We start from the raw sequence: 26051 nt of genomic DNA on the forward strand, positions 1-26051 counted from the left end.
GGTACAGCTACCAGAAATGGGTTTAGCTCTTTCAAATACTGGCCTAATAAAGCATTGAGGACTATTTTTTATGTTTATCTGATCTTTCATTTAAAAAAAGAAAATGTCTTACTCAGTGATGTGTTTCCAGCTTTCTTTATCAATACATTTGCACAAGTGTGTGCTGCTTTTGCACAGAAATGGAAAATTATTTCTGTTTTGCCAAGCAAACAAATAGGTTTTGCACAGAGAGAGCGAGAGAGAGAGAGAGAGAGAGAGAGAGAGAGAGAGAGAGAGAGAGAGAGAGAGTGTGTGTGTGTGTGTGTGTGTGTGTGTGTGTGTGTGTGTGTAAGTGTAATAAGTGTAATCTGACCTTATTTGACAGAAGGAGAATTACAATATAAATATTTAGCAAAGTAACGGTTTCACAGATACGGATTACATGACCAACAAGCCATTTTAGACCACATGCTCACTTCATGTCAGATGATCACCTAGAATACCTGGTATCATGTTATTGTCTAATTTGCATGACTATTAAATTCATGCTTTTGTATATACCAGTCTAAATATATTTATTTTCACTCTTATTTGTGCCATGGTCATGTTTTTAATATGGCTTGTAACATGTATGTTCATCCAAGTTCAGTGGGGTTGAGGGCTCTCTGCAGTCCATTCAAACCCTAGCAAACCTTTGCTTTGAGCACAGGTGCAATGTCATTTTAGAACATGTTTTAGCCCCTTTGTTCCAATGAAGTAATGTAGTAAAGCTACAGGACACAAACACATTCTCTACAATAATTTTTTGCTTCTAGGTTTGTGACAACACTTTGAAGAATTTATGTTAGAACTCATTTAAAATGTTTTGATTCTTCCTAAAATGGCATAGTAGGTGCACAAATTCAAATAAGAAGGTCAAAAGAAATTTTTGTTATTTTTTACTGTATACAGTATAACCTGTATGACTAGGTCAGTAGATTATATTGCAAAATTGCAATAATATTGCAATAATATTGCAAAAGAAATCTTAGAAATCTTTAGAAAGCTATGGCTTCTGACATCAGCATTGTTGCTGGGCAATGTAATTTAGCTGCTGTCAGAAGTGATAGATTGATTATATATTACTACTTTTCAAGAATCAAATTTCTCTTTAGGTACAGCAGAAGCACGACAGCCTAAATCAGATGGTGTTACTTGACTATTTTCCGTTTGTATAATAAAAAAAAATTAAAAAAATTTTTTGGTTGTGTTAGAATACAGGACTTTCTCTACAACAGGTTGTTTTTGTAGCAGTTACCAAAACCAAGTCAGGATGTAATACAAAAAATACACTCCACATATAATTTGAGGTGATATGGCAGAAGAGACTACTAAGAGTGAATTGTAGAGTGGTCATAATTGGATTCTATATATAAATTAACAAGAAGTATCCACTTAGGTCACAGCGGTTGCTGAGCCAAAACATGTACATCTTCATTCACATTATCCCCTGTGTTGTTACAGTAATATGCTCCACTGCATAATGTAATGACATGTAGCCATGAGTTGAGTGTGTATGTGTGCAGCTAAGCAGGCTGTAGGAATATCTCCCACGAGTGAATTCATTTGTGAGCAGATATGCATATTGATCTTGTTTGTTTTAGTTGCTCTCTTTCTCTTTCTCTCTCTCTCTGTCCTTTTCTGTCTCCCTTTTTCTGTGTGTATGCACACGCATGTGCAGAAGCCAGAAGCTTAGTTGCTTGAGGAAAGGCGCAGAAAGGAGGAATGGAGATTCGAGAGGTGGAGCCACTTGACTGCTCACTGTGCAAATCAGCTCTATACATAGACAGATGCATTATCCCTCCATCACCATGCACAACAAAACAGCAGATGAGAAACCACCTGGGGCTTCCAATAAATCCCACGAATTTGGGAATGAAAAAATAAAAGAGTAATGGAAACAGGAGATAAAAACAGTAAATAAAAGTCAAATGGTATTTAAGCTAGAAAATTCTCCCTGAAGTCTATTTTTCGGGAAATCATTTGATATTTTTTCACATGCTTTCAGCCGAATAGATTTTTTCTCACGCATATGAAATGGAACTAATGAAATGCCGATTGAGAGCAGATTGAAATATCGGAAAAAGGTAAATTTGAATCATTAAATTAAATTTATGGAAGCAGAATAAATCCTAAACTCACCATGTATTATTACCAAACAGAGAGCAAACATTGAGAGAAAGCTAAAACTCCTGAGATTTGCTGAGCTGTTGAGTAAAATTCGAGTCTTCTTAATAGGCATAACAAGAGATGCCAGCTGAAGCATCACTATGGCAGCTCTGATTGGCTGCACAGCACATGCAGCTACTCTAACCCAAGTTATAATAGGCTAGACTCAAAAGCTTTAATATTTACCACACTGTTGTGTCTCATTACATCAGAGCATGAAAAGCTAGGCCAGAGTGGGCAAAGTACCTTGTTCTAACAGATATAGGTTTAATGACTACTCATCTTAGGACATTATCAATAATCCTGATTGTTTCGTTTGTTTAGTCCAGGATAGTTTGTCTCATAAACTCTCCTGCTAACACAGCTTTCAACTCCACTGTTGTAAAGACAATTGACCCTGGGTAGCCAAGCTTTTCCTGCCACTCATGACACAAATGTCTTGCTGCTTCAAACATTTTAAACCAGCCAGGTATCCGATGCTAGAGAACAAATTTGATATTATGTCTAAATTCAAGAAGTTACATATTTTAAAGCTGTATGTCAGATCAATGGCCAAACATACCGTTAGATGGGATCTACCTGTATTCTGTGCATCTGTGAAATTCTGAACTATGCCTTTGACTTATAGAGTGTATATATTAATTATTTTATATGTAATTATATGATAATGCCCTGAAGTTCTACTAATCTATCAGTCACTGCTACAAAGGTTATTATGGGAAACTATATATTTTAGCAGTAGCAGCAAGATAATTAATAAAGGTTGCTAGTTCATAGTATTAAGCAGTTGCTAGCTTGTGGTAAAAGAGTGACCATACAAGAGATGGCACAGATGGCATATAGTAATGCGTGGAAACTGATCTGATGTGCCATATGCCTTCAGTAATAGCTAAATCACAGGGAGACAGACTACCTTTTTTAGACTCATTTTCTCCCAAGCAGAATTATAGTGATAGTTGTGATCCCCTACATGTGTAGCAGATTTTAAAACACTGCATGTGGAATTACATGTGAGGCAATATTAAATAAATGCTTGTGATTTATTTATTTTTTTAGAGTAAAAATTTTTTTGGGAAAGATAGGATTCATTGAATATAAATTGACAGCATTTCTGCATTTACTGCTATACATGTAAGACAGCTCAGTTTTCTCCAATGTCTTCATGAAATTTTGCCTACAATAAGCTTACTACGACGGTATACTAGGAATTGATGCCAACTTTCTCCTGCTTGTGTGCCACAAAGTAGTGGCTCAGCCTGTTTGCTGGGTGGCAGCCATGCCAGTTTGCCCTGTGTCCCCAGTACTTCCTCAGGCATCTCCTGCTGTACCCAGGGCTTCCAAAGGAAAACTGATTTCTATATCAATTTGTTTGAAAAAATATGAGGCTTAAGGATACTGTAAGAAGAAACTAAGGGCACAGATAGAGGCAAGGAAAAGATTGCCAAAGTCAAATCTAACTTTTTAGAGAATTCTGGTTTAGAAAAAAGTTTAAGAAACAGATGGTGTCTGTTTTGCTTCACCAGGGAAGCAGGGATTGTGGTATTTAGGATTAGAGGATTGTATTGATTTGTATTCTTCATGAGCCACCCAGACCCACTACCACTCACCATGAGCCAATTCACACTGAAGAACATCCACATTATTTCTTTTTTTTTTACTGCAATGATTATGGGATATTTGTATGTCAATGATACCAACATTCTTTTTGTGCATTGCTTTTCCCTTTCAAATGCTAACAGTGCAAAAAAATATGTTATTTCTTCTGGAAATCTGCATGCATTAACATTTATTTTATGTTATTATGTTGCAGTTTGTTCGCAGTTCGCAAAAGGAGTGTATGCCATCATTGGTGTGTACGACAGGAAGACGGTGAGCATGCTGATGTCATTTTGTGGTGCGCTGCACGTCTGTTTTGTGACACCCAGCTTTCCCATTGAGACCTCCAACCAATTTGTGATTCAACTGCGGCCCGAGTTGCAGGACGCCTTGGTTGGAGTCATTGAACACTACAAGTGGACCAAGTTTATCTACATGTATAGCTCCGATTCAGGTGGGCATGAAGTTCATGTCACTGGGGTGCAGAGCAAATTTTTCATTTGTACATAAAATAGATTTCAGATTTAAAAATTAGAGTGATATAAAAGTTCCTTTGCATGTTGTTGCTTGTATAAGGGGTTTTCAGATATAGGGATAGAGATAGACATTTTTTAGACTCTTCAGGGTTGCCATACTAACTCGGAAAATGTCATGGTAATCAAGAAAGCTTTATTATAGCTGCTAAATGTTGTAAACAAAGTATTCAAAATAGTTCTACTATGTGATGTAATATTTGGGCATAGCGAACTGTACAGTACCATTTACAATATAATACATTACAGTGCAATTTCTACAGTTTGATGTGTATGCTGACATTTGTTTGATTGCATGTCTTCTCCAAAATATTACAATAGTAACAATAGCTCATTGAACAGTCATTAATACGTTTTTGCGGACCTTTTGAAATTCTTGAAATATTTCAAACAGTCAGCAATATTGAATATTTAGGGGGTTAAATTTTATAAATAACAAGATTTGCGGTTTGACTTGCTGTTTGTTTAAACAATACTGGAAAACTAGTTGACCTTTAATGGCAGTTATGTTGGGACTGTGTTTCTGTGTCTGGAAAAAAGCATTCTATTTAAATTTTTTTAGAGAATAAGCACACTGCTCTCTGTGCTACGTACATTAGTTTATTTATTATGTGGCTTTTGGGTGATGAATGATTAATCTTACTCTGAAATACAAAGTGTCAGTCAAATCGTACAAAAAGAATGTTTAATGAATTCATACAAATCAGTGTTTGTTCCCTAACAAATGCTTTTTATGTATGTAAATGATCAAATAGTTTCCATTTAATGTTTGATATGCAAAAATATAATGTGATTAATTAAGTGTAACATTACAAAGAAAAATTAATTTTGAAGAGAAATAAAATACATGGACAAGGTTAATAGACCCCTGCCCAATACGCTCATACAGACAGATATATGCATATAGACAAATTTGTTGGTACCTCTCCATGGAAAAGAAGAACCCACATTACTTTTTAATACACAAAAGTAATTAGTACTTATCTTTGTTTTTTTTCTATGTTTAAATTCAGACATTTGATTTTTTTTATTGTATATTTTAAAATGGTGACATTTAACCTAATATTTTGGTGGACACCCTTTAGAGGTAATCACTGCAAAACAAACAGTTGCTATACAGTAGCTCTCAATAAAACTTGTGCACCTTTCAACAGATGTCTCTGGTTTAAAGGGTGCTTCATCCAGACTGCATGCTACATTTTCCTGCTTATATTCTTCTTACAACTTTTTTGTAGATGGGCACTTCAGAATACCCTTTTGCTGTTTTCTTTTTCTTAGCTATTCATAGGTATGTGTAGCTGTATGTTTTAGATCATTATCCTGTTGAAGGACCTATGAGCTGCAACAACAAGGGTTTCTGAGGCTGGAAAGTATATTTTTCTCCAAAATGGCTTGGTAGTCTTGAGATTTTATTGTGCCCTGCACAGAATTAAAGCTCTTCGTGCCAGACGCAGCAAAACAACACCAAAACCTACTGTAACTGAACTTCCCCTTCAGGCTGTGCTGACTTCTGTTTGTTCAGGAAGTGCTCTGTGTGTGTCTGTCTTTTTGCTGCAGGTACATATTGGTAAGTTACAAAAAAATCAGAAAAATATAAAATCAGACAGATGAAGGCAAGTGGTTCAGAGGCCCGCTCTTTGCCGTTTTCTTCCTCCTGTGGGGAGGGTGTGGTGCTCCCCTGCTCTTCATCTGAGGAGGGGCTTGAGGGTGACGCCATGTTGGTTGAACCCATGGACATGCCTCTGCAGCCAGTGCAGTTTGAGGAGCTTTTGGAGGTAGTATCTCGTGCTGTCTCCAAGCTCACTGTTGCTTGGCCAGACGAGAAACAGGAACATCATCCTCTTAATACATTGTGATGAATTGAGGTGGTCCCTCCCTCTGACAGAAAGTCCGGGTTCAGCCACTACTTTATAGTTCCCAAGTATGATTGGGGGGGGCTGCGTCCCATTTTGGATCTGTGTCATCTGATATGCTCACTATTAAGACTCAGTTTCAAGATGCTCATGCTAAAACAAAAGCATGTCTCAAATCAGTCCCAAGACTGGTTTGTCACGATAGAGCTGAAGGATGCATACTTCCATGTACACATCCTTCGATCTCACAGGAAGTTCCTGAGGTTTGCTTTCGGGGCCGAAGCTTACCAATATCGGATCCTTCCATTTGGCCTTGCACTCTCACCAAGCACCTTCATGAAGTGTGTGGATGCTGCTCTGGCTCCTCTGAGACTCCGGGGCATCTGCATACTGGTTGATATTGGCTGAGTCTAAACACTTAAGAAACGCCAAGAAAAGTGTATTTTCTACTGTACAGAGGACCAATTATCTATGCGGGCCATCATGTGCTGATCTATGGTCTCTTTCATCAACCACCAGAGAGGTCTGCACTCTCTCCTCCTTTATAAGCTGGCACGACAGATTCTCCTTTGGGCCCAAGGAAAGATGCTCTCATTGAGGGCAGTATACTTTCCAAGGTGCTTGAACCAAGGAGCAGATGCCCTTTTGAGGCAAAGGCCAAGGAGCAGATGTGGAGGAAGATTTACCTAGCACAAGCAGACCTCGAGTCCCAAAAGAGGTGGGCTCTTCTGTCTCAGGCAGGGGGCGCATTGCTTCACCCCCACATTGACCTGTGGAGGCCCCTCTGAAGGGACCCAGCTCTTAGCCGAGGTGGTAGAGACCATTCTCCAATCTAGAGCTCCCTCCACGAGGAGGTTGTATGCCGCAAAGTGGCGCCTGTTCACTATGTGGTGTGAAGGTCACCAGTTAGATCCAGTTAACTGCCCGGTGCTGGAATTTCTTCAGGGACTATTCTCCAAAGATTTGTCTCTTTCCACCCTAAAGGTTTACGTGTTCACTATTGCAGCTTTGCTAGGGAAAACCCATTAGTAACACGTTTCCTCCATAGTACCCTGAGGTTAAGGACTCAGGTGCAAACCAGAGTGCCTTTGTGGGACCTGGTCATAGTTTTGGAGGCCCTGTCTAAGCCTCCCTTTGAGCTCCTGCTTGAGGTGTCCTTGAGATTATTAACAGTCAAGACAAGTTTTTCTACTGGCCATCTCGTCTGTAAAGAGAGTTGGGGACCTTCATGCTCCTTTCATGAGCCCCTCCTGTTAGGAGTTCACCCTAGTCATGGCCAGTGCCTTCCTTTACCCAAGCCTGGTGCCCTCGGGTGTCCCACATTTTCAGGGCCCTAACCAGAAAAAGCTTAACCAGGTGTGCCCCGTGTGAGCACTGGACACATACGTCAACAGAACTGCCTTGTGGGGAAAGTCGGACCAGATGTTTGTCTGCTACAGTCCATATAAAAAGGGTCTCCCTGCGGATAAGAAGACTCTCAGCAGGTGGATTGTGGATGCTATCCACTGCTCTTATGAGTAGTTTGGTCTCACTTCTCCTTTTGTGGTCAGAGCTCACTCAACCTGAAGTGTGGCAGAGCTCACTCAACCTGAAGTGTGGCAGCCTCTAAGGCCTTCTCTCCAAGAGATTTGCAACGCTGCGGGCTGGTCTACCCCACTGACTTTTATCAGGTCCCATAGCCTTGACATTAGTGCCGCTCCTGGCCCCTCTGTACTTCAACCTAGCTGTGGCTATTTACACTAGGCAGGGATTGGTCAGTCTGGCGGTATTATACACTCGTTCCCATAGCGTTGTTGATGCAGCTCGAGTTCCTGAAGGGAAACGTCTCTAGGTTATGTATGTAACCCTGGTTCTCAGGGGGAACGCAGACGCTGCCACACTCACTGCATCTATGCTAGCACTTCCTTCACTTTCAAAGCTAGCACCGTCTGTATGGCATGTGCTTTTTGTAGCTTCCTGGTCCTGACGTCACCCCACCGGTGACGTCGCGCTTTTCTGTTTGACTGATTACACAAGTGGTTCACAGTACATATCAGGCTTTTTTCTTCAAAAGCTTTAGTTTTATGTCTGTTAACATAGCTGTTATAGTAATGTGCATTGCTATAAAACTAAAAAAAAAGTTTGTCTCATCTGTCCAAAGCATATTCTCCTAGAAGTATTGTGGAATTCTTTTCAGTTTGCTTGTTTGTTGGAGGCCTCTTAATCTTCTTTAATTGAGCTCACTGTTGTTCAAAAAGTGACTGATTGTATTTTCTTAGACTCTGATGTACCTTAAACTATCTTTCTGGATTTTTTTTCCTTAGCTCTTTGTCTGCCATTTGTGCTAGTCTATTCGTATAGGGTAACACATTACATTACATTATGCTATCTGCACTGACTTAAATACAGTACAATCAAAAGAAAACGAGCACGTTCTGAATTTGGTAGCATAAATAAGTGAAAGGCAAAGGGACAAGCACAGATAAAACAAAGAGCAAACAGGATATTACATGTTTGTGAGGGCTCTCACAATCTAGGCATATCATTCAGAAACCATGCATATATGTGTACTTTATATTATCTGTTGTTTAGCTATCATTCGAGTGAGCCTAGTATACAGTACGTTAAGCTATTTGAGTTTTGCAATATCAAATAAAATATTCCCTATGACCTAGTTAGTCATATTAGTGTGTGTGTGTGTGTGTGTGTGTGTGTGTGTGTGTGTGTGTGTGTGTGTGTGTGTGTGTGTGTGTGCACCCATATGCACCCTTTTTATTATTAATATTATACATAGCATAAACTTCTGTCTGTGGTAAATTGCCTAATGTTACACTACAATCAAACACTGAACAGCTCATCTGATTTTATTGCTCAAGCTAGGTGGTAATTGTGGCATGGCTTTGGTTTACTTGGATGCTTCTTAATACAGCTTGGAAGACAGGCTAATGACCCAAAAGACACTGCCTGCACAGCAAAGTGTTTTATCAGGAAAAAAATCACAAAAAAAATCTCCACATCTAAATCTATGCATGAGCATGCAATACACATCCTGAAGTGGACACTAAACAGAAACAAAGCCTGGTAAATCCTGGTAAAACATTACAAAATATTAATGCAATGGTTAATGTTATTTAATTACACTAGAACTATCTGTTACTATACATCTGCTTACTAAATACTTGACACCAACTTCCTTTGCTTTGATCCTTACTTTGAAGTCTAGCAAAGATTTATTGAAATAGTCTAAACACATGCACTCTGCATATATTCCCAGTGTCTCTGCAGGAATCTATTAGACAGATCCTAGATGGCCATTTATAACTGTGCTGGAGGAAATTCCAAAATCTCTTCTTGACCTAGAATAGTAGATAAAACTCACTTTTCATGTATGTTAAGTTTTAACCAGCTGTCAGCACCAGATGTGCCATTTTCAGCCCCAAAATCCATTCGGTTGCAGCTCTATAATAGCATCAACTGTCACTGGTTTTCAATGTAAAATGCATTTCCACTGCATATTGCAGGCTATCTTTAAGACAGAGAGTGAGAAGTACAGATAAAGAAGCTTCCTCTCTTTCCTTCTTTTTCATCTCTTACTCTGTCATCTTTTTTTTATTGCCCTGTCCTTAGGATGAGCTTGTGTGTGCTGGGCTATTGTGAAGGCTGGGCTTTTGATGTATGTCTCTGTGACTTGCTGATGGTTTTATCTGCTAGAAGCTCTATGGGGCTAGGGCTGTAGGGCCATTAACTCTCTGTGACTAAGAGGAACCATATTGCAGGAATCCATATTACCAACCTCCTGTTGCCTGGATACAGCACTGCACCATTCCTAGGTTATTTTAAGCTCTTTAAGGAAATGCTTGTTTGTGGAGAGGTCTATGTGTGTTTGCATGTGTCACAAATGTGAATTTTGACACAAAATAAAGTATCGTTTCCTGTATGTCTCTTTATAGACTACCCACTCTTGCTTATTGCTAGTCAAGCAGAGGTGGCTGCTACAGAATATTATAATTGGTACATACATTTTTATGTATTTGTAAATGTTCTCACTTTTATAAAAGTAGTTTTGAATTTGCTTTATAAGTCATATGTATAAGTCATCTGTACTGAATGTACTTCCTGCTTAAAGTTGTGCTGCTAGTAAACAATAACAATTTTTGAGTCAAATTTGACTAAACCATAACTTGAATTACTTTGACTGACTATTTTAAGGCAGGTGTTAAATTGTTTCTTGGACAGGCAAATTTATTTCCCATTATTTTAAATGTAGCTGTCTTTTGTATATAAAACAAGTGTACTTTTTTATTTCTGAATGTTAAATTATCTTAAAAAGTCCACTAAAACCTTTATAAACAGCCTTCTATAAATGTCTACTGAGGCTTATTAATGGCACTCTGTTGTCCTTACATGTCTAATGGTAGTCTTCATTTTTCGTCTTTCTGTTTCACACCCTCTCAATTTAACTGGTACACTCACATTAAATGCTTTTACATTATGATCAAATGTTTTTATATGAAAGGATATTCCAGACAATATTGTAAAGGATTTGCAAATTGCATTTGCTATTGCATTTTTCATATGAGGTTGCATAAACTGGGACATAATCCAAACGCAAGTGCAAAATCTTGCATTACCGTTTGCATTTAAGCTTCGCGAATGCACAATGACTGCCAAATTTTAAATGGAAAAGAAAACTCCATTTACAACTGTATTTTCCGTGTCTTACGAGCTATGACCATGCTGTTTTTAAATAGCAATATTTTATTTGCAAAATAACAAAATAATTATTTGCAAAAGCCCGTCCTCCTTAGGTCCTGTTGCAATGTCCGAAAAGTCATGCCGCCATGACAAGAACACCTGTCAATCAAGCTCTTTGCGAAGGTTCAATTGCTTACACATTTATGAAAACTATATTTACCTTAATCCATGTGGAGTATGAACTGTCATCAACTTGCTGTGATAGCATCATAATCTCCTCCACAATTTCACTGACCATTGTTCAAAACATTCAGGAAAATCATCTATTACTGGCATTTTCCCTGTTGGTCATCGACTATAAGTGATGTCACTTCACAATACAAACACTCCCAATAATATAGTCCCACCCCTGAGACTTGATTGACAGTTTTCAGTGCAAGGCTTGAAAATTTAAATGCGAAATAAAATTGCAATTCCATTAGAATTTTTGCAGGCTACATACGCAAAGTACTTTTGCAACTGTACAGTGCCTTACGAAAGTATTCGGCCCCCTTGAACTTTGCGACCTTTTGCCACATTTCAGGCTTCAAACATAAAGATATAAAACTGTAATTTTTTGTGAAGAATCAACAAGTGGGAGACAATCATGAAGTGGAACGAAATGTATTGGATATTTCAAACTTTTTTAACAAATAAAAAACAAACTAAAAAATTGGGCATGCAAAATTATTCAGCCCCCTTAAGTTAATACTTTGTAGCGCCACCTTTTGCTGCGATTACAGCTATAAGTCGCTTGGGGTATGTCTCTATCAGTTTTGCACATCGAGAGACTGAAATTTTTGCCCATTCCTCCTTGCAAAACAGCTCGAGCTCAGTGAGGTTGGATGGAGAGCATTTGTGAACAGCAGTTTTCAGTTCTTTCCACAGATTCTCGATTGGTTTCAGGTCTGGATTTTGACTTGGCCATTCTAACACCTGGATATGTTTATTTGTGAACCATTCCATTGTAGATTTTGCTTTATGTTTTGGATCATTGTCTTGTTGGAAGACAAATCTCCGTCCCAGTCTCGGGTCTTTTGCAGACTCCATCAGGTTTTCTTCCAGAATGGTCCTGTATTTGGCTCCATCCATCTTCCCATAAATTTTAACCATCTTCCCTGTCCCTGCTGAAGAAAAGCAGGCCCAAACCATGATGCTGCCACCACCATGTTTGACAGTGGGGATGGTGTGTTCAGGGTGTGTTGCTTTTACGCCAAACATAACGTTTTGCATTGTTGCCAAAAAGTTCGATTTTGGTTTCATCTGACCAGAGCACCTTCTTCCACATGTTTGGTGTGTCTCCCAGGTGGCTTGTGGCAAACTTTAAATTACACTTTTTATGGATATCTTTAAGAAATGGCTTTCTTCTTGCCACTCTTCCATAAAGGCCAGATTTGTGCAGTATACGACTGATTGTTGTCCTATGGACAGAGTCTCCCACCTCAGCTGTAGATCTCTGCAGTTCATCCAGAGTGATCATGGGCCTCTTGGCTGCATCTCTGATCAGTCTTCTCCTTGTATGAGCTGAAAGTTTAGAGGGACGGCCAGGTCTTGGTAGATTTGCAGTGGTCTGATACTCCTTCCATTTCAATATTATCGCTTGCACAGTGCTCCTTGGGATGTTTAAAGCTTGGGAAATATTTTTGTATCCAAATCCGGCTTTAAACTTCTCCACAACAGTATCTCGGACCTGCCTGGTGTGTTCCTTGTTCTTCATGATGCTCTCTGTGCTTTAAACGGACCTCTGAGACTATCACAGTGCACGTGCATTTATACAGAGACTTGATTACACACAGGTGGATTCTATTTATCATCATTAGTCATTTAGGTCAACATTGGATCATTCAGAGATCCTCACTGAACTTCTGGAGAGAGTTTGCTGCACTGAAAGTAAAAGGGCTGAATAATTTTGCACGCCCAATTTTTCAGTTTTTTATTTGTTAAAAAAGTTTAAAATATCCAATAAATTTTGTTCCACTTCATGAGTGTGTCCCACTTGTTGTTGATTCTTCACAAAAAATTACAGTTTCATATCTTTATGTTTGAAGCCTGAAATGTGGCAAAAAGTCGCAAAGTTCAAGGGGGCCGAATACTTTCGCAAGGCACTGTATTTCCTGTGACTTACAGTTGCAAAAGGATTTTGCTTTTCCATTTGAAATTTGACAGTCATTGTGCGTTTGTGAAAGCGAAAAAGATTTGCAATTGCAAATTATATTGTCCGGAATATATAGTGATGTACACTATATAGTGATATAGTGATGTACACTGTGTTCTTACACTAATTAGTAAGTAGTCCGTCATGTATCTAATATACATTTTCTAGCTACAGAAGGCACCATTAGCAGTGGCCTGGCTCAAGAGAAGATAAATTGTTTCGTACTTTTGTCAGGTATCAAGACTTTTATCGTTTTTAAGATCACATGCATGTTCCATTTGCTTATATGCAGCAAACTGGGTACAGGCAAAAACACAGATTAAGTGGATAGGAGAAAGTTAAAGTAAATGAATGGGAGAAAGTTCTGTGGACAGATAAGTCCATATTTGATATGTTGGGCTCTAACAGAAGAACATATGTAAGACAGATAACAGGAGAGATGCTGTAACCAGACTGCCTCACACCATTGAAACAGTCAAACATAAGGGTACAAGCTTAATTGTGTGGTGCTGTTTTGGGACAGTAAAGGTTGGACAAACTAACTTTCTAGATGCTTAGAGTGTGTAAAGTGTAATTCCCTTTCAGGAACTCCAGCTGCATGGAAACGCTTTGGAAACGCACCCGAATGTTCATGCTCTGAAATAATGTGTGTAATTGGTCAAAAATTGGACGCTGGCCATCACCGGCAGAGTGACGTCACAGACAGAAAGTATAAAACGCGTGTGTATGTGTTGAATTGTCTGTCAGTTGTTCATCAGGAAAGAAAAACAAAAGTTAAAGAAAAAGATATATTCCTGGGAGCGGAGCATGTTAGTCGGTCCTCGAGAGAGCCGACTGCATGTCATTGCCATCGCTCCGCTCCCGAGCGGCACTCTCCGAGTGAAGATGTGTCAAGTAGTTCCAGAAACTACTAGGGTTTATGGCAGCTGCGTCCAATGTGATTCCACTTGGCCTGCTGTACATAAGATCTCTTTAGTGGTGGCTCAGGACCCATGGGTTTTCACAGAGGGGCCCCCCTCCACACCATCAAGGTCATGTGGCGATGCCTACATGCCTAAGATGTTTGGAGAGATTGGTATGACCTAGAGTGCCTGGGTGGGACCTGGCCGTCGTTTTGGGGGTCTGTTTGAGCCCCCCTTCGAGCCTCTAGCCGAGGCATCTTGGAGGCACCTTTCTTCTTGTTCTACATCTGCTCTATCAAGAGATTAGGGGACCTGCAGGCCCTTTCTGTGGCTCCCTCCTTCCTGGAGTTTACCCCAGGTATGGCTAGTGCCTTCCTGTACCCCCATACGGGTTACATCCCCAAGGTGCTCTCGGTCGTCCTACAACCCGTAAGATTACAGGCATTCTATCCTCCTCCAATCCAGGCCCCAGATCAGGAGAAACCAAATCGGCTCTGTTCAGTTTGCGCACTGGACATCTACGTCCACAGGACGGGTCCATGGAGAAAGACCGATCAGCTCGTCTGCTACGACCCTCACAAGAGAGGCATCCCTGCTAATAAGCAGAATCTGAGCAGGTGGATTGTTGACGCTATCACGTCTTCTTATGAGTCCTCTGGTCTCCCCGCTCCCTTCAGGCTCAGTGCTCACTCCACCTCGAGTGTGGCTGCCTCAAAATCTTGGTCCTCTGGAGTACCCCTCCAAGACATACAGTACAGACCAAAAGTTTGGACACACCTTCTCATTCAAAGAGTTTTTGTTATTTTCTATGAAAATTGTAGAGTCACACTGAAGGCATCAAAACTATGAATTAACACATGTGGAATTATATACATAACAAAAAAGTGTGAAACAACTGAAATGATGTCATATTGTAGGTTCTTCAAAATAGCCACCTTTTGCTTAGATTACTGCTATGCACACTCTTGGCATTCTCTTGATGCCTACTTTGAAGAACCTACAATATGACATATTTTCAGTTCACTTTTTTGTTATGTTTTGTTATGAGCAGGTGTGTCCAAACTTTTGGTCTGTACTGTATATATAATATATATAAACTTTTGGTCTGTACTGTATATATATAATATATATACAGTACAGACCAAAAGTTTGGACACACAAGGGGTCTGTACTGTATGTAATGCTGCGGGTTGGTCCACCCCGTTGACCTTTGTGCAGTTCTATAACCTAGACCGCAGTGGCACTTCTGGCCCCTCAGTCATCTTCTAGCTGTGTTCGACAGACACACACTAAGCAGGGACTGGTCAGTCTGGTGTGATTGGACACTCGTTCCCAAAGCATTTCGACGCAGCTTGAGTCCCTGAAAGGGAACGTCTCTAGGCTACATATGTAACCCTAGTTCCCTAAGGGAATGAGATGCTGCATCTCTATGCCACACCTTCGGCATCCCTGCAGCGCTTAGTTTTCCCTTACAGAAGCTGCCGCTGCCTTCACTTGATATATGCGTTTTATACTTTCTGGTCGTGACGTCACCCTGCCGGTGACGGCCAGCGTCCAATTTTTGACTGATAACACACATTATTTCAGAGTGTGAACACTTCGGCACGTTTCCAAAGTGTTTTGAACCAGCATCTTGTTCCCTAAGGGAACTAGGGTTACATACGTAACCTAAGGTTGTTTTGTTAGTTCTAAGGGATGATTGTCCAATGAAAATTAAGCTAAACATCTGTATATTTACCTATAATTGTTTGGTCAACGTAACTCATAATGTAAAATTCTATCTAAAAATCTAATTTGTTGCATATTAAAAAGGAACATGCATAAGTCTCTCAAAACCGATAAGACTTGGTGTTTCCCAACTTTTGACAAACATTTTATGTTCAGCAATTTAATAGTATAAACAATGCTAAAATGGTAAAAATGGTCACAACAAGGCAGACTCTGTTTATTTCTAGTATTTTGCTCTTAGTTTGTTGTCCTTTCTAAAGACTATAGAACAGTTTGGTTTGTTGACTTTCATATTTTACTTATAATTTTAGGTCAACTAATAAAGACAATTACAGGAAATTTGTTTGTTTTGTAATAATGCAAGCTAGCTAAATACCAAATTTTACGTGTTTCAGAGAAGTAAATTTGCTTAACTTTGTAAGCATGTTAAAAAAGACTTAAAGATGGGGCCCCTTTTAGGGGGTTTTAGTGTGCTGTTGAATATAGTACATCACAGGTTTTGGTTCTGCACTTTGTGATGTGACATTTATGAGGATTTGTTTGCCGTCAAACTCCGATCCCAAAGCAATTGCCTGCCTGACCTGACTGAAGAGATAGAGTGATCACTGTTCATCATGGATTATATAGCTAAAATAACAGTTAGTTGAGGAATGGATACAGCTTTAGCGTACAATATACCTTAATGCAGGATTAACCTCTTGCACAAAGACAGGTGCAATGGTACCAGTCTACTGCTAGTCCCGGAAAATGGCCTTGACTTGAAGTGGCATCATGAATGCACACCATACCATGAAATTTATAAGCTTTTAAGGGCCTTCTGCAAGCCTATACTGTCTCCCAACTTGCTTTATGTAGCGTTAGTGAGTTGAAATGATATATGACAAATGGCAAATTTGCCATATTACATTTAACTATTAGCAGTAATGTGTAAACCTGTTAATTCTTAACCACAAGATCTATAGATAACAATCAAATATGCTTCTGTATGTGTTAGTTAGTGTAGTATTAAAAAAGAAAAAAGCTTTATTTAAACTTTATTTAAAAATAATAATTAAATTTGTAGAGCTTTATGACAGTCAGTAGCATTGCCACATCACAGCAACAGTGTCCTGGCTTTAATTCTGTGCCCAGTTGCAGCTACATAGTTTACCATCAGTCTGGTTTTTTTTTTTACATTTTTACACAAATATCTGTACTTTCTACTTCTTACAATTTAAAAACAGGCTTGTTACTTTAGTTTTAATCTATTAATTTGGTGGAATGTGAATATTTTTTATTTTGATTGCGCGCCTATTTTAGCCCATCAACCGATTTCCTGTCATTGCACGGCTTTTTCTACCACTTGTGTATCATTTCCTGGCTTTGACAAACCACAGACATAGACTACAAAGCAAACAATGAGCAGGGCAGAAGGCAACAAGAAGTCTGGGCTTAACGTGGATGAGACAGAGGGAGTCAGCAATGTAAACATGACTGAGAACTGTCACATTCCTGATCACCTGATCATCATCATCTTTGCTCTGCTTGTGTTTTATATGGTGAATGTTCAGCCTGGACACATTCATTAGGCGACAAAATGTTTTATTCGTTTTGTAATAATATATTTCAGGGCTGTGATATTAAGGGGCGCAAGCGCAGAGCGTAGACCTCCCTGATGTATGAGACCACAAGGTGTTGTCTGACCGGATCAGCAGGTGGATCACCTCTGATTATGGTAAAACTTTAATTAGAACTATTTTTTTTCTTGTATTGGTATGGACCTTAAAAATGCTGTTGAAAATGTAAAATGTATTATGGAAATAATAAATAATGAATTTAAAAAAAATCGGGGTGGACCAGTCTAAAGCGTTGCAGATGTCTTGGAGGTGCAATTCAGAGGACCAAGCCTTAAAGGCTGCCACACTCCAGGTCGAGTGAGCACTGACCCTGAATGGAACAGGTAGAACAGAGGACACATAAGAAGATGCAATAGCATCAATGATCTATCTGCTTACAGTCTGTTTGTTAGCAGGGAGGCCTCTCCTCGGAGGGATGTAGCAGACGAGCAGCTGATCTGACTTTCTCCAGGCACCCGTCCTGTGTATGTAGCTGTCCAGTGCTCGTACCGGGCACAGCCAGTTTAGCTTCTCCAGGTCTGGGGCCTGGAATAGAGAAGGGTAGAATGCCTGTAACCTAACAGGTCTTGGGTTTACTGATGGCACCTTGGGGATGTAACCCCTTATCTAAAGGCACTGGCCATACCTGGAGTAAACTCCGGGAAGGAGTGGGACACAGAGAGGGCCTGCATGTCTTCGACTCTCTTTAAAAAGCAAACAGCTAATTAGAATGCAGTCTTAATAGTGAGACCACCGACCACCATGGCCAGCATCTCTGGGCAATTGATGTGCCACAGTAGATGGGGCCCATTCCATAGATCTTGGGTGGAGGGATGCGGAGCCCATGAGGGATGCATCCTGTATAAGCATGACGCAACAAGCGAGAACTCCAGCATGGAGCCCTGAGACAGAAACCCAGGATCTCGCCATACATCTAAGGCAGGTAGGCATTGCTAAGTAGCCTTGATCATACAGAGGGGGATCCCCTTCCATGAGAACCCATGGGTCCTCAGCCACCACTGAAGGGGTCTTAAGTACAGGAGGCCAAGTGGAATAACAGGAGAGTGCTTAATTCCTGTTCCATGACCAGAGCCTGGTTGGTTCCCACCAGAGTGGGAAGGACTCCGTCAAAACAGGGTGGACGAGACCCAAATTAAATTGAATAGCCTTGCTTTTCAGTGTGCAGGACCCACTGAGACATGTCTGAGCTTTCCAGGCTGCCAGGTAGTCTCTTAAGGGTATGCCTAGACCCGGGGCAACACCTTGTTGCGGCCCTAGGAGCCTGAAAGAAGGCGGCGAATTCTTCTGGACCACTATGAGACCGGGTGAAAACCGCGGAGGATCCTCAATGCAGCTGGTTTTGCATGAAAGCACATTCCTTGGCAGGATTTACAGACCAGAACCCTGAGGGAGCTGGGACAGGACGAGAACCAAGTAATGCGGTGCAACGTGCCCCCTCATGGTCAAATGTCCTATGTCAGGACCTTTATTCGTACCACAGAGGGGAAATTTCTCTATGCGACAATTGGCGAGAGATAGCTGGCCAGCGTATTCTTAAACCCGGGGCATTAACCCGTAACCACACACTTCCAGTCCCACTCTGTTGGAGAACAACTAGTATAGGCACTAAAGAGGTGGGGGTTGTGGCTTATTGTAACCAGCGCACTGCTCTGCCTCAGCAAGCAGATATGCACAGATTATGCACAGAATGTGCAGAGAATCTGCGCTGAATGTGTGGAGATATAGGCTGAATGTGCGCTGAATGCGTGCAGAATATGCACAAATGTGCGCACCTGACTCCCTCTTGAACCGACCTAAAGTGCTTCGCTCCCAAGCAAGCCACACCCATAGCTCCTTAAATCCTAGATCGCAAAGACCCACCCTCCTCAGAGGAAGAGAGGTAGAGCTGAATGCTCTTTTCACAGGGGAAGAAACTGCTAAAAGGCGTGTGAGCGAGTGCTGGAACGGGCAGGTGAGGTTGGAGAAAGGGACAAGCCCATCTCGAAATCCTCTGCAAGGTCCATTTGGGAGACCCAGGAACTGGTGCCTCAGTTAAAAATGGGACCAGAACCGTGAGGAGCACGGGCACCCTCCTTGAAGAGTGCTTCCTCGAGAACCGACCTACCGGGCTCTGCTCACAGTTGGCTTGGATTTGTATTTTTCTTTTGACAAACAATAGACAAACAATTCAACATGAAATATGCACAGAGCACTTTATAAACAAACAGAAGCTTGCACCGGCCTCACTTCATGTGCGTTTTATAGCTTCCTGACGCCGCGCATCCAATTTGAGCGTGGACAATCCGGTCGAGTTCCCATTGTTTTCAGTGTAGAAGTCATAGATGCTAGTATTATTATTGTTTTTTTTATTATTATTTAATTAATTTATGTAATTAACCCATTATTTTCAACTAAAATATGACTTTTTTGCAATATGAAATGCCAACACGATAAAATCTTTTATAAGTGGTTTTCATTTTCTTTCAAAGCAGCACTAGAATGTTGTAGTAATACTGCAAATGACTTGAGATTTCAACTCCAACTTCTTTTTTTACTTATAAAAAAACAAAAAAGCCCCCTCCTACTACATGCAACATGCAATAGTTTTCTCAACTGTGAATTCCTTTCCTGTTGACAGAGTGATGTCAAATCACCATGGATGCACACAGCAACTAAAGTAAACAAAGCAGTATTTCTTTCTTTAAATGGGTTAAGCTATATATACACAAGTATTTGTCTACAACATAAAGGCATGTGTATACTGTATCACTCATCATAGTGAGCTAGCTATATTGTAACTAACAAAAGCTAAACATGGAGGTGTCCATGACAGCTGTTGTTGCAATATCAAGCACTGCATTTCCACTTACAATAGTGGAAAGCAACACAATGTTAGCTCTCTTCTAGCTTTAGTTGTTGGAAGGCAGCTTAAATTTTCTTATCGGTAGATGGAAAAAAACAAAACATCCATGACAAAGGTTTTGCAGGCACAGAATATACATATAAAAAAAGCATGTCAGTAGACCTTTTTACACTTCCATGTTAAGGATGTTAAAGCATACTGTAAGTACTGTAGCATCTCAGAATGTACATTGAGGTCATTAACAGGCAGGAAATATACCCTGAAATCATTGCAGCATCCATGTAGCTCTTTTCACAAAAACACATCTACTGATCAGTTCCTAGCAAACGGGCATTTAATTCTTAAGTTTGTCTTTTTTATAACATCAGAACTGTTTTTGTCAATGAGCACAGCACAAACACATCAGAAATTACACTGCATAACATTAAACAAGATAGAAATTACAGTTTTAATACATTGAACAGGTGCAACAATGACCTTTTAACTTTTTTATAAAAACAACAACAGTCCTCTTTACTGCCTTTTTTACTGGTGACAGCATTGATTTTGAACTTAAATATATTTTTAATGGTTTAATGGTATCCACTTACCATCAGTCCATCAGAGGGCAACTAATTATCTTGTCATTTTCTCTAAAACAATGCATTTTCATGCTTTATATTTTAAAGGGCAACAAATTTATCACATCACATTTATAATTTTGAATCGTACCTCAAATAAATATAGAAATTAATTTAATTACAAAGTAAATTATAACGGATTTGAAAAAGAATTAATTATCAAAGGAAATGATTGCTAACAAACACAGAACATATACTAACAGCATTTACACTCCTACTAAAATCCCTCATTTAGTCAAAATGAGGGATTTTCCTATGAATAATGTTAAAGAATAAGAATTTGACAAATCTCCTTTAGATCACAACTGTGTTGAGCATGCAAATTAACTGGCCTCAAACAAAGTAACTATCTTATGAAAAGACCACTCTAGGTAGACTGATCTAGTCTGTGGATTTCCTCTAACAAATGTAGTCACTAATTAGTAGCTTAAAGTTAAATGTGTGCTTCTACAAATCTAACAAGCGCTCCTATTGTTGCTTTCATTTCTTTGAGTGCTGTCCTCTTGTAGAATCATAATGTCATGTACTTGTTTTCTGCTATTTTTGATTTTGTTCAAATAATGTGAAATAATGTGTGTAATCAGTAAAAAATTGGGCGAGCGCATGCATCTGCGCCTCTCTTCCTTTGAGGAGGGGGGGGGCGGGGCCGCGCTCTGCGATATGAAAGCCGAGGAGCTTTCGGCGTTTTTAACATGTACTGTTGCCAAGCTCGAGATAACTTGGCCGGTTAATGAGCAGAAAGTGCTTTCATCTAGTAAATTAGATGAGCGCTTTCTGATACCCGTGTCACAACCTCCGCGTCGGAGTCTTCCCTTTTTTCCCGACCTGCACAAAGAGGTGTCCAGGTCATGGGTTAAACCTTATTTAATATAAACCTTATATTATATTATTTACCAGCAGGAAAACAGGAGGGCTTCGACGAAAAGGTCCTGACACAGGACTTTCTGGGGATCTGGCCATGAAGGGGAGAGCCACACCACTCTATCCAGTGCCCGCCCTGTCCCGGCCACCTTTAGGGACTTGGTCCGTTAACCCTACCACCTTAGGTGCTTCAGGGCATGGCCAGCTCTCTCCTTTGTCTCCACCCTGCATCGTTGTGGTCCAGGAGATCTAGGTCAGCTGAACCGCTCTCTCATGAGACAGGTTCAAGATGCTGACCCGCAAGCAAGTCGTGCTTCAAATTAGATCTGAGGACTGGTTTGTCATGGTACCTTGTCACAGAAAGTTCCTGAGGTTTGCTTTCAGGGCCGAAGCTTACCAACACCGGGTACTTTGGTTTGGCCTTGCCCTTTCACCCCGTACCTTCACAAAATGTGTGGAATCTCTGGTTCCCCTGAGGTCTCAGGGCATCCGAATCCTCAACTACATCGAAGATTGTTTGATCCTAGCTCAATCAGAGCAGTTGGCGGTCCGGCATCAAGATGAAGTTTTTGCCCACATGAAGGCGTTGGGGTTTCGGCTGAACTCCGGGACGAGTGTGCTTCTCCATTACAGATAACCACCTATCTCGGTGTCATATGGGATTCGACTATTTTGTGTTCGCAGCTTTCCCCTGCCTGCATTGTGGCCATCCTTACAGCCGTCAGGAAGGTCAGAGAAGGGCAGCCTCTCACTGTCAAGCAGTTCCAAAAACTGTTAGGGCTTATGGCAGCTGCGTCCAGTGTGATTTGACTTCGCCTGCTGTACATGAGACCCCTTTAGTGGTGGCTCAGTACCCATGGGTTCTTATTGAGGAGCAACCCCCTCTGCACCATCAAGGTCGCGCGGCTATGCCTACGTGCCTTAGATGTTTGGAGAGATCCCCGGTTCCTTTCTCTATGCCCTGTGCTGAGAGTCCCCGGTCGTCGCTTAATGCTAACGATGAATGCGTCCCTCACGGGGTGGAAAGTGATCATGAGCGGTCGCTCCACCCGAGGTCTGTGGGAAGGGCCCAATCTACACTGTCACATCAACTGCCTAGAGATGCTGGCCATGCTTCTAGCACTGAAGCATTTCATCTCAGACCTCAAAGGTCACCACGTGTTGGTCCGTACGGACAATACATCAACCATAAGGAGGTCTGCGTTCGCGCCCCCTGTGCAGGCTGGCGCACAAGATCCTCTTTTGGGCCCAGTGGAAACTCCTTTAGTTGAGAGCAGTTTACATACCGGGCCAGTTGAACAAGGCAGCAGACACCCTGTTGAGGCAGGGGTTGAGACCTGGGGAATTGCGACTCCACCCCAATGTGGGGGAGCAGGTTTGGGAGAAATTCGGAAGAGCCCAAGTGGATCGGTTTGCGTTTTGGGAGACGTCGCACTGTCCCCTCTGGTTCTCCCTTACTCCTCTCACTGGGGCTGGACGCCGTAGCTCAGGTGTGGCAAAGGCTGCATCTGTACGCCTTCCCCCCCTCTGATTACACATATATTTCAGAGCCTGAACACTCGGGCGCGTTCCCAAAGCGTTTCAACACAGCATCTTGTTCCCTCAGGAAACTAGGGCTACATACTTAACCTAAAGACGTTATATATGATTCTGATCTTGTTTATGGCCATCATTTAATAATGCAATGTTTACAAGGTGGTGGAGCTGTCAAGCATGGTCTGGATACTGAATCTGAATCTGGCGATCCCAGACTTCACTCTTGTTACTTGTTGAGGAAACTTTAACTACAAATTCACAACTCAATGCTCACAAATGTTTGTGATTCATCCCCTTGAGCAACTCAAAAAACTCTCTTCTATCATCCCTGAATTTTGTTCCATGATTGCATCTCAGTTGGTGTGCCGATCCTCTGATGGCTATAAACACACAAAGTGGGTTCATGAAATTGTCTGTTGTCAGGTCATCTAGTGTCTATATATACAGCTCTAGAGCACAAGCAGCTGAACAGCAACTCATATATTTATAATTCCTTTATAACCTTCTTTACAAAGAAAGTCCCAAAAAAATCAATACCTGAGAATGCAAAGGCAGGAGATGTTTCTGTTCTCTCTCCTGGTAGATCTGTCATCGGTTGCACCTCGGTTGCTCTTCTGGATATTCTACATTCTACATACTTGTAGATGTTTAAAGAGACTACGCTCAATAGATCTATATTTCATTTGCACACAACTTATTCATGGTCATGCCTTTTCCTTGGTGGTATACACTTTCACTATGAGCAGCCTTGAGATAGTCAGCAGCCTGCTATAAGCTACACTTGCTTTCCCTAGGACAATGCCCTGTTTCACTTACTGCATGGAGATTAGATCACATACCATATCCACGGAAACTTGTTTCTGAAAAATTGTGAAGCTCCTGCAGCACAACCTTGTTGTTTGATGAATGGTAACTTCTTTGGATTTTCAGGACTGCCAATGCAGGCAAGTTTCTAAGCCATAGCTCCTACTGTGGCAGAATAAGCTTGGGAAGATCTTCATCCCAGCTTACCTTTTCCCTGCACAGCACCTGAAAATTCTGTTTGCCACCTAGTAAGAAGGAACAACAAATCCCAGTGGATCGTAAATGTAGATTTTTCCCGATTATAACTCTGAATTGGAATTCAACGAATCACGAAATCCAAGTAGTTATTCAATATAAAGTTCTTCTAAAAACATGTCTAGATCTTTGGCATATTTTGGCACATTCTTTAGGCGGCATTCCGGCAAGCACTTTATTATACACAGCACATTTTTCCAGTCAAACATTTCCTGTTTTGCATAAGGCTCTTGCCTCCTTCACAAGATGTACAGCTTTGGCAGGTGATCACACACTTTTTAAGCCATCATCAACGTAAATGGTTCTCTGGATAAACTTGTTGGACTCGTCATTTCCATTAACATTTTCTAAACTTTCCAAGACACTGTGATGCCAAAAACTTTGAGTTTTATGCTGTACACATTGGGTTTGGAACCTTTGGCATCAGCATCCTTTTGGGCTTTTATGTCATTTATGGACTCAATATAATCCTTGTGGTACTCTCTTCTCGTTCTACACTCCAAGGAGATGAGCCTGTGGACAGCACACTGTTTATTATCTGGAAGACTAGGTTTGTTACTCTTTCTCTCACTTTGAATAATAAGAGCATGTCTCATGAGAAACCTAGTTATCATCTGCACTGTGATCTGAGAAGTTCAAGTGCCTTAAGTACATCAGTAAGAATGATTTCCAAGATTGGGTCATTGTAGATATGGCTCCCCAGACAGAACTCTTTGGGAAAAAGGGACTATTGAAATTATAGTAGATCAAAAGTCCTACATTGCAATCTAAGGACGGTGGAACCTTTTTTGTCAATTGCTCCAGAGGCCATTTTAGAGCTTTTCACAAAGCTGGGATATGCAACCTGTTTGATGGAATAGACTCTCGTGTGAAAACAGCTGACAGTATGATTCTTTTCTCAGAGCTGTATCCTCTCACATGCAGATTCATCAGTTTCTGACAAGATATTACTGTTGATCTAGCTGACATTGTAGATAGCTACAAACTGACATTTTCTTTGTTTGTATTGAGCTCTTGTGCTATGTCATCAAGAATAAAGGTGACATCACTCTGTGTCCAAAAGAGGGGCATGTGAAATTCTAACAGAAAGTAATTGTTCATTTTCAGCACCTTCAGGGGACTGCTGTAGTATACTCATCCTCTGCACTTCAAAAGCGTGGTACCCACTATACTGATACTGGGACAAGCACGTTTGTTGACGCAAAAATTGCAAGCTCTGCAAGTTATTTTAGAGTTTCTGCAAGAAATATTCGTTTCAGGTACAAGTCCTGCTACGCTTAGGGGTTATTATGTCATTTTGGCTTCTCAAGCTTTGATTATCAGGGTCTGTGTAGGCAATAGGGCTGCAACAACTAATTGATAAAATCAATAATAATCGATAATGAAATTTGTTGTCAACGAATGCCATTATCGGTTAAGTGGGCTGCTTACAGGTTAGCATGACAGCAAATTGAACATAGCCGCTTGCGAAATGGAGCACAATACAGGTCAACAAGCAGCAGGAAAAAGTGTGCGTCCCAAGTCATCAAAAGCATGGGAGCATTTTATATAAACGCAACAAAGAACTTGCAAATGATCCAAAGTTGAGCTTGTGTGGCATGGAAGTACCACAGTGATGCACAAGCACATGAAAAGAAAACACACTGGTATCACTGTAAAGGCAAAACATCAGCACGGTAAGCAAAAATTGCATATCCTCATCATGTCAAAATGGTATAGTTTAATAAAGTGCTATTGTGTAAACTGTTTGTTTGCTTACTTCAGGACAGTCGCACTAGATCTGTTCTGGCATGACTCGTGAGAACCAGTTTGCACAATCACCTCACGAGCAACATAGTGATGGATTTAAT

At 40.7% G+C, this 26051-nt stretch overlaps 1 protein-coding gene across 2 annotated transcripts in view; it reads left to right on the top strand.

Annotated features, from left to right (window-relative positions):
- The window catches only part of gria1a (glutamate receptor, ionotropic, AMPA 1a), a 101937-nt gene that overhangs the window by 6963 nt on the left and 68923 nt on the right, over positions 1 to 26051 (top strand). Inside the window, exon 3 of one of the 2 annotated variants that reach the window (XM_083560228.1) lies at positions 3998 to 4056. Coding sequence is in view for 1 of the 2 variants with exons in the window: in XM_083560227.1 (XP_083416353.1) it covers positions 3998 to 4237 (240 nt within the window). In the remaining variant the exon portion in view is untranslated. Of the gene's footprint in view, positions 1 to 3997; positions 4238 to 26051 lie in introns of both variants that reach the window. The other variant, XM_083560227.1, reaches the window with a different exon arrangement.

Source organism: Silurus aristotelis (genome assembly GCF_946808225.1).
Source record: "Silurus aristotelis genome assembly, chromosome: 14".
In the NCBI taxonomy this organism is placed as follows: domain Eukaryota; kingdom Metazoa; phylum Chordata; class Actinopteri; order Siluriformes; family Siluridae; genus Silurus; species Silurus aristotelis.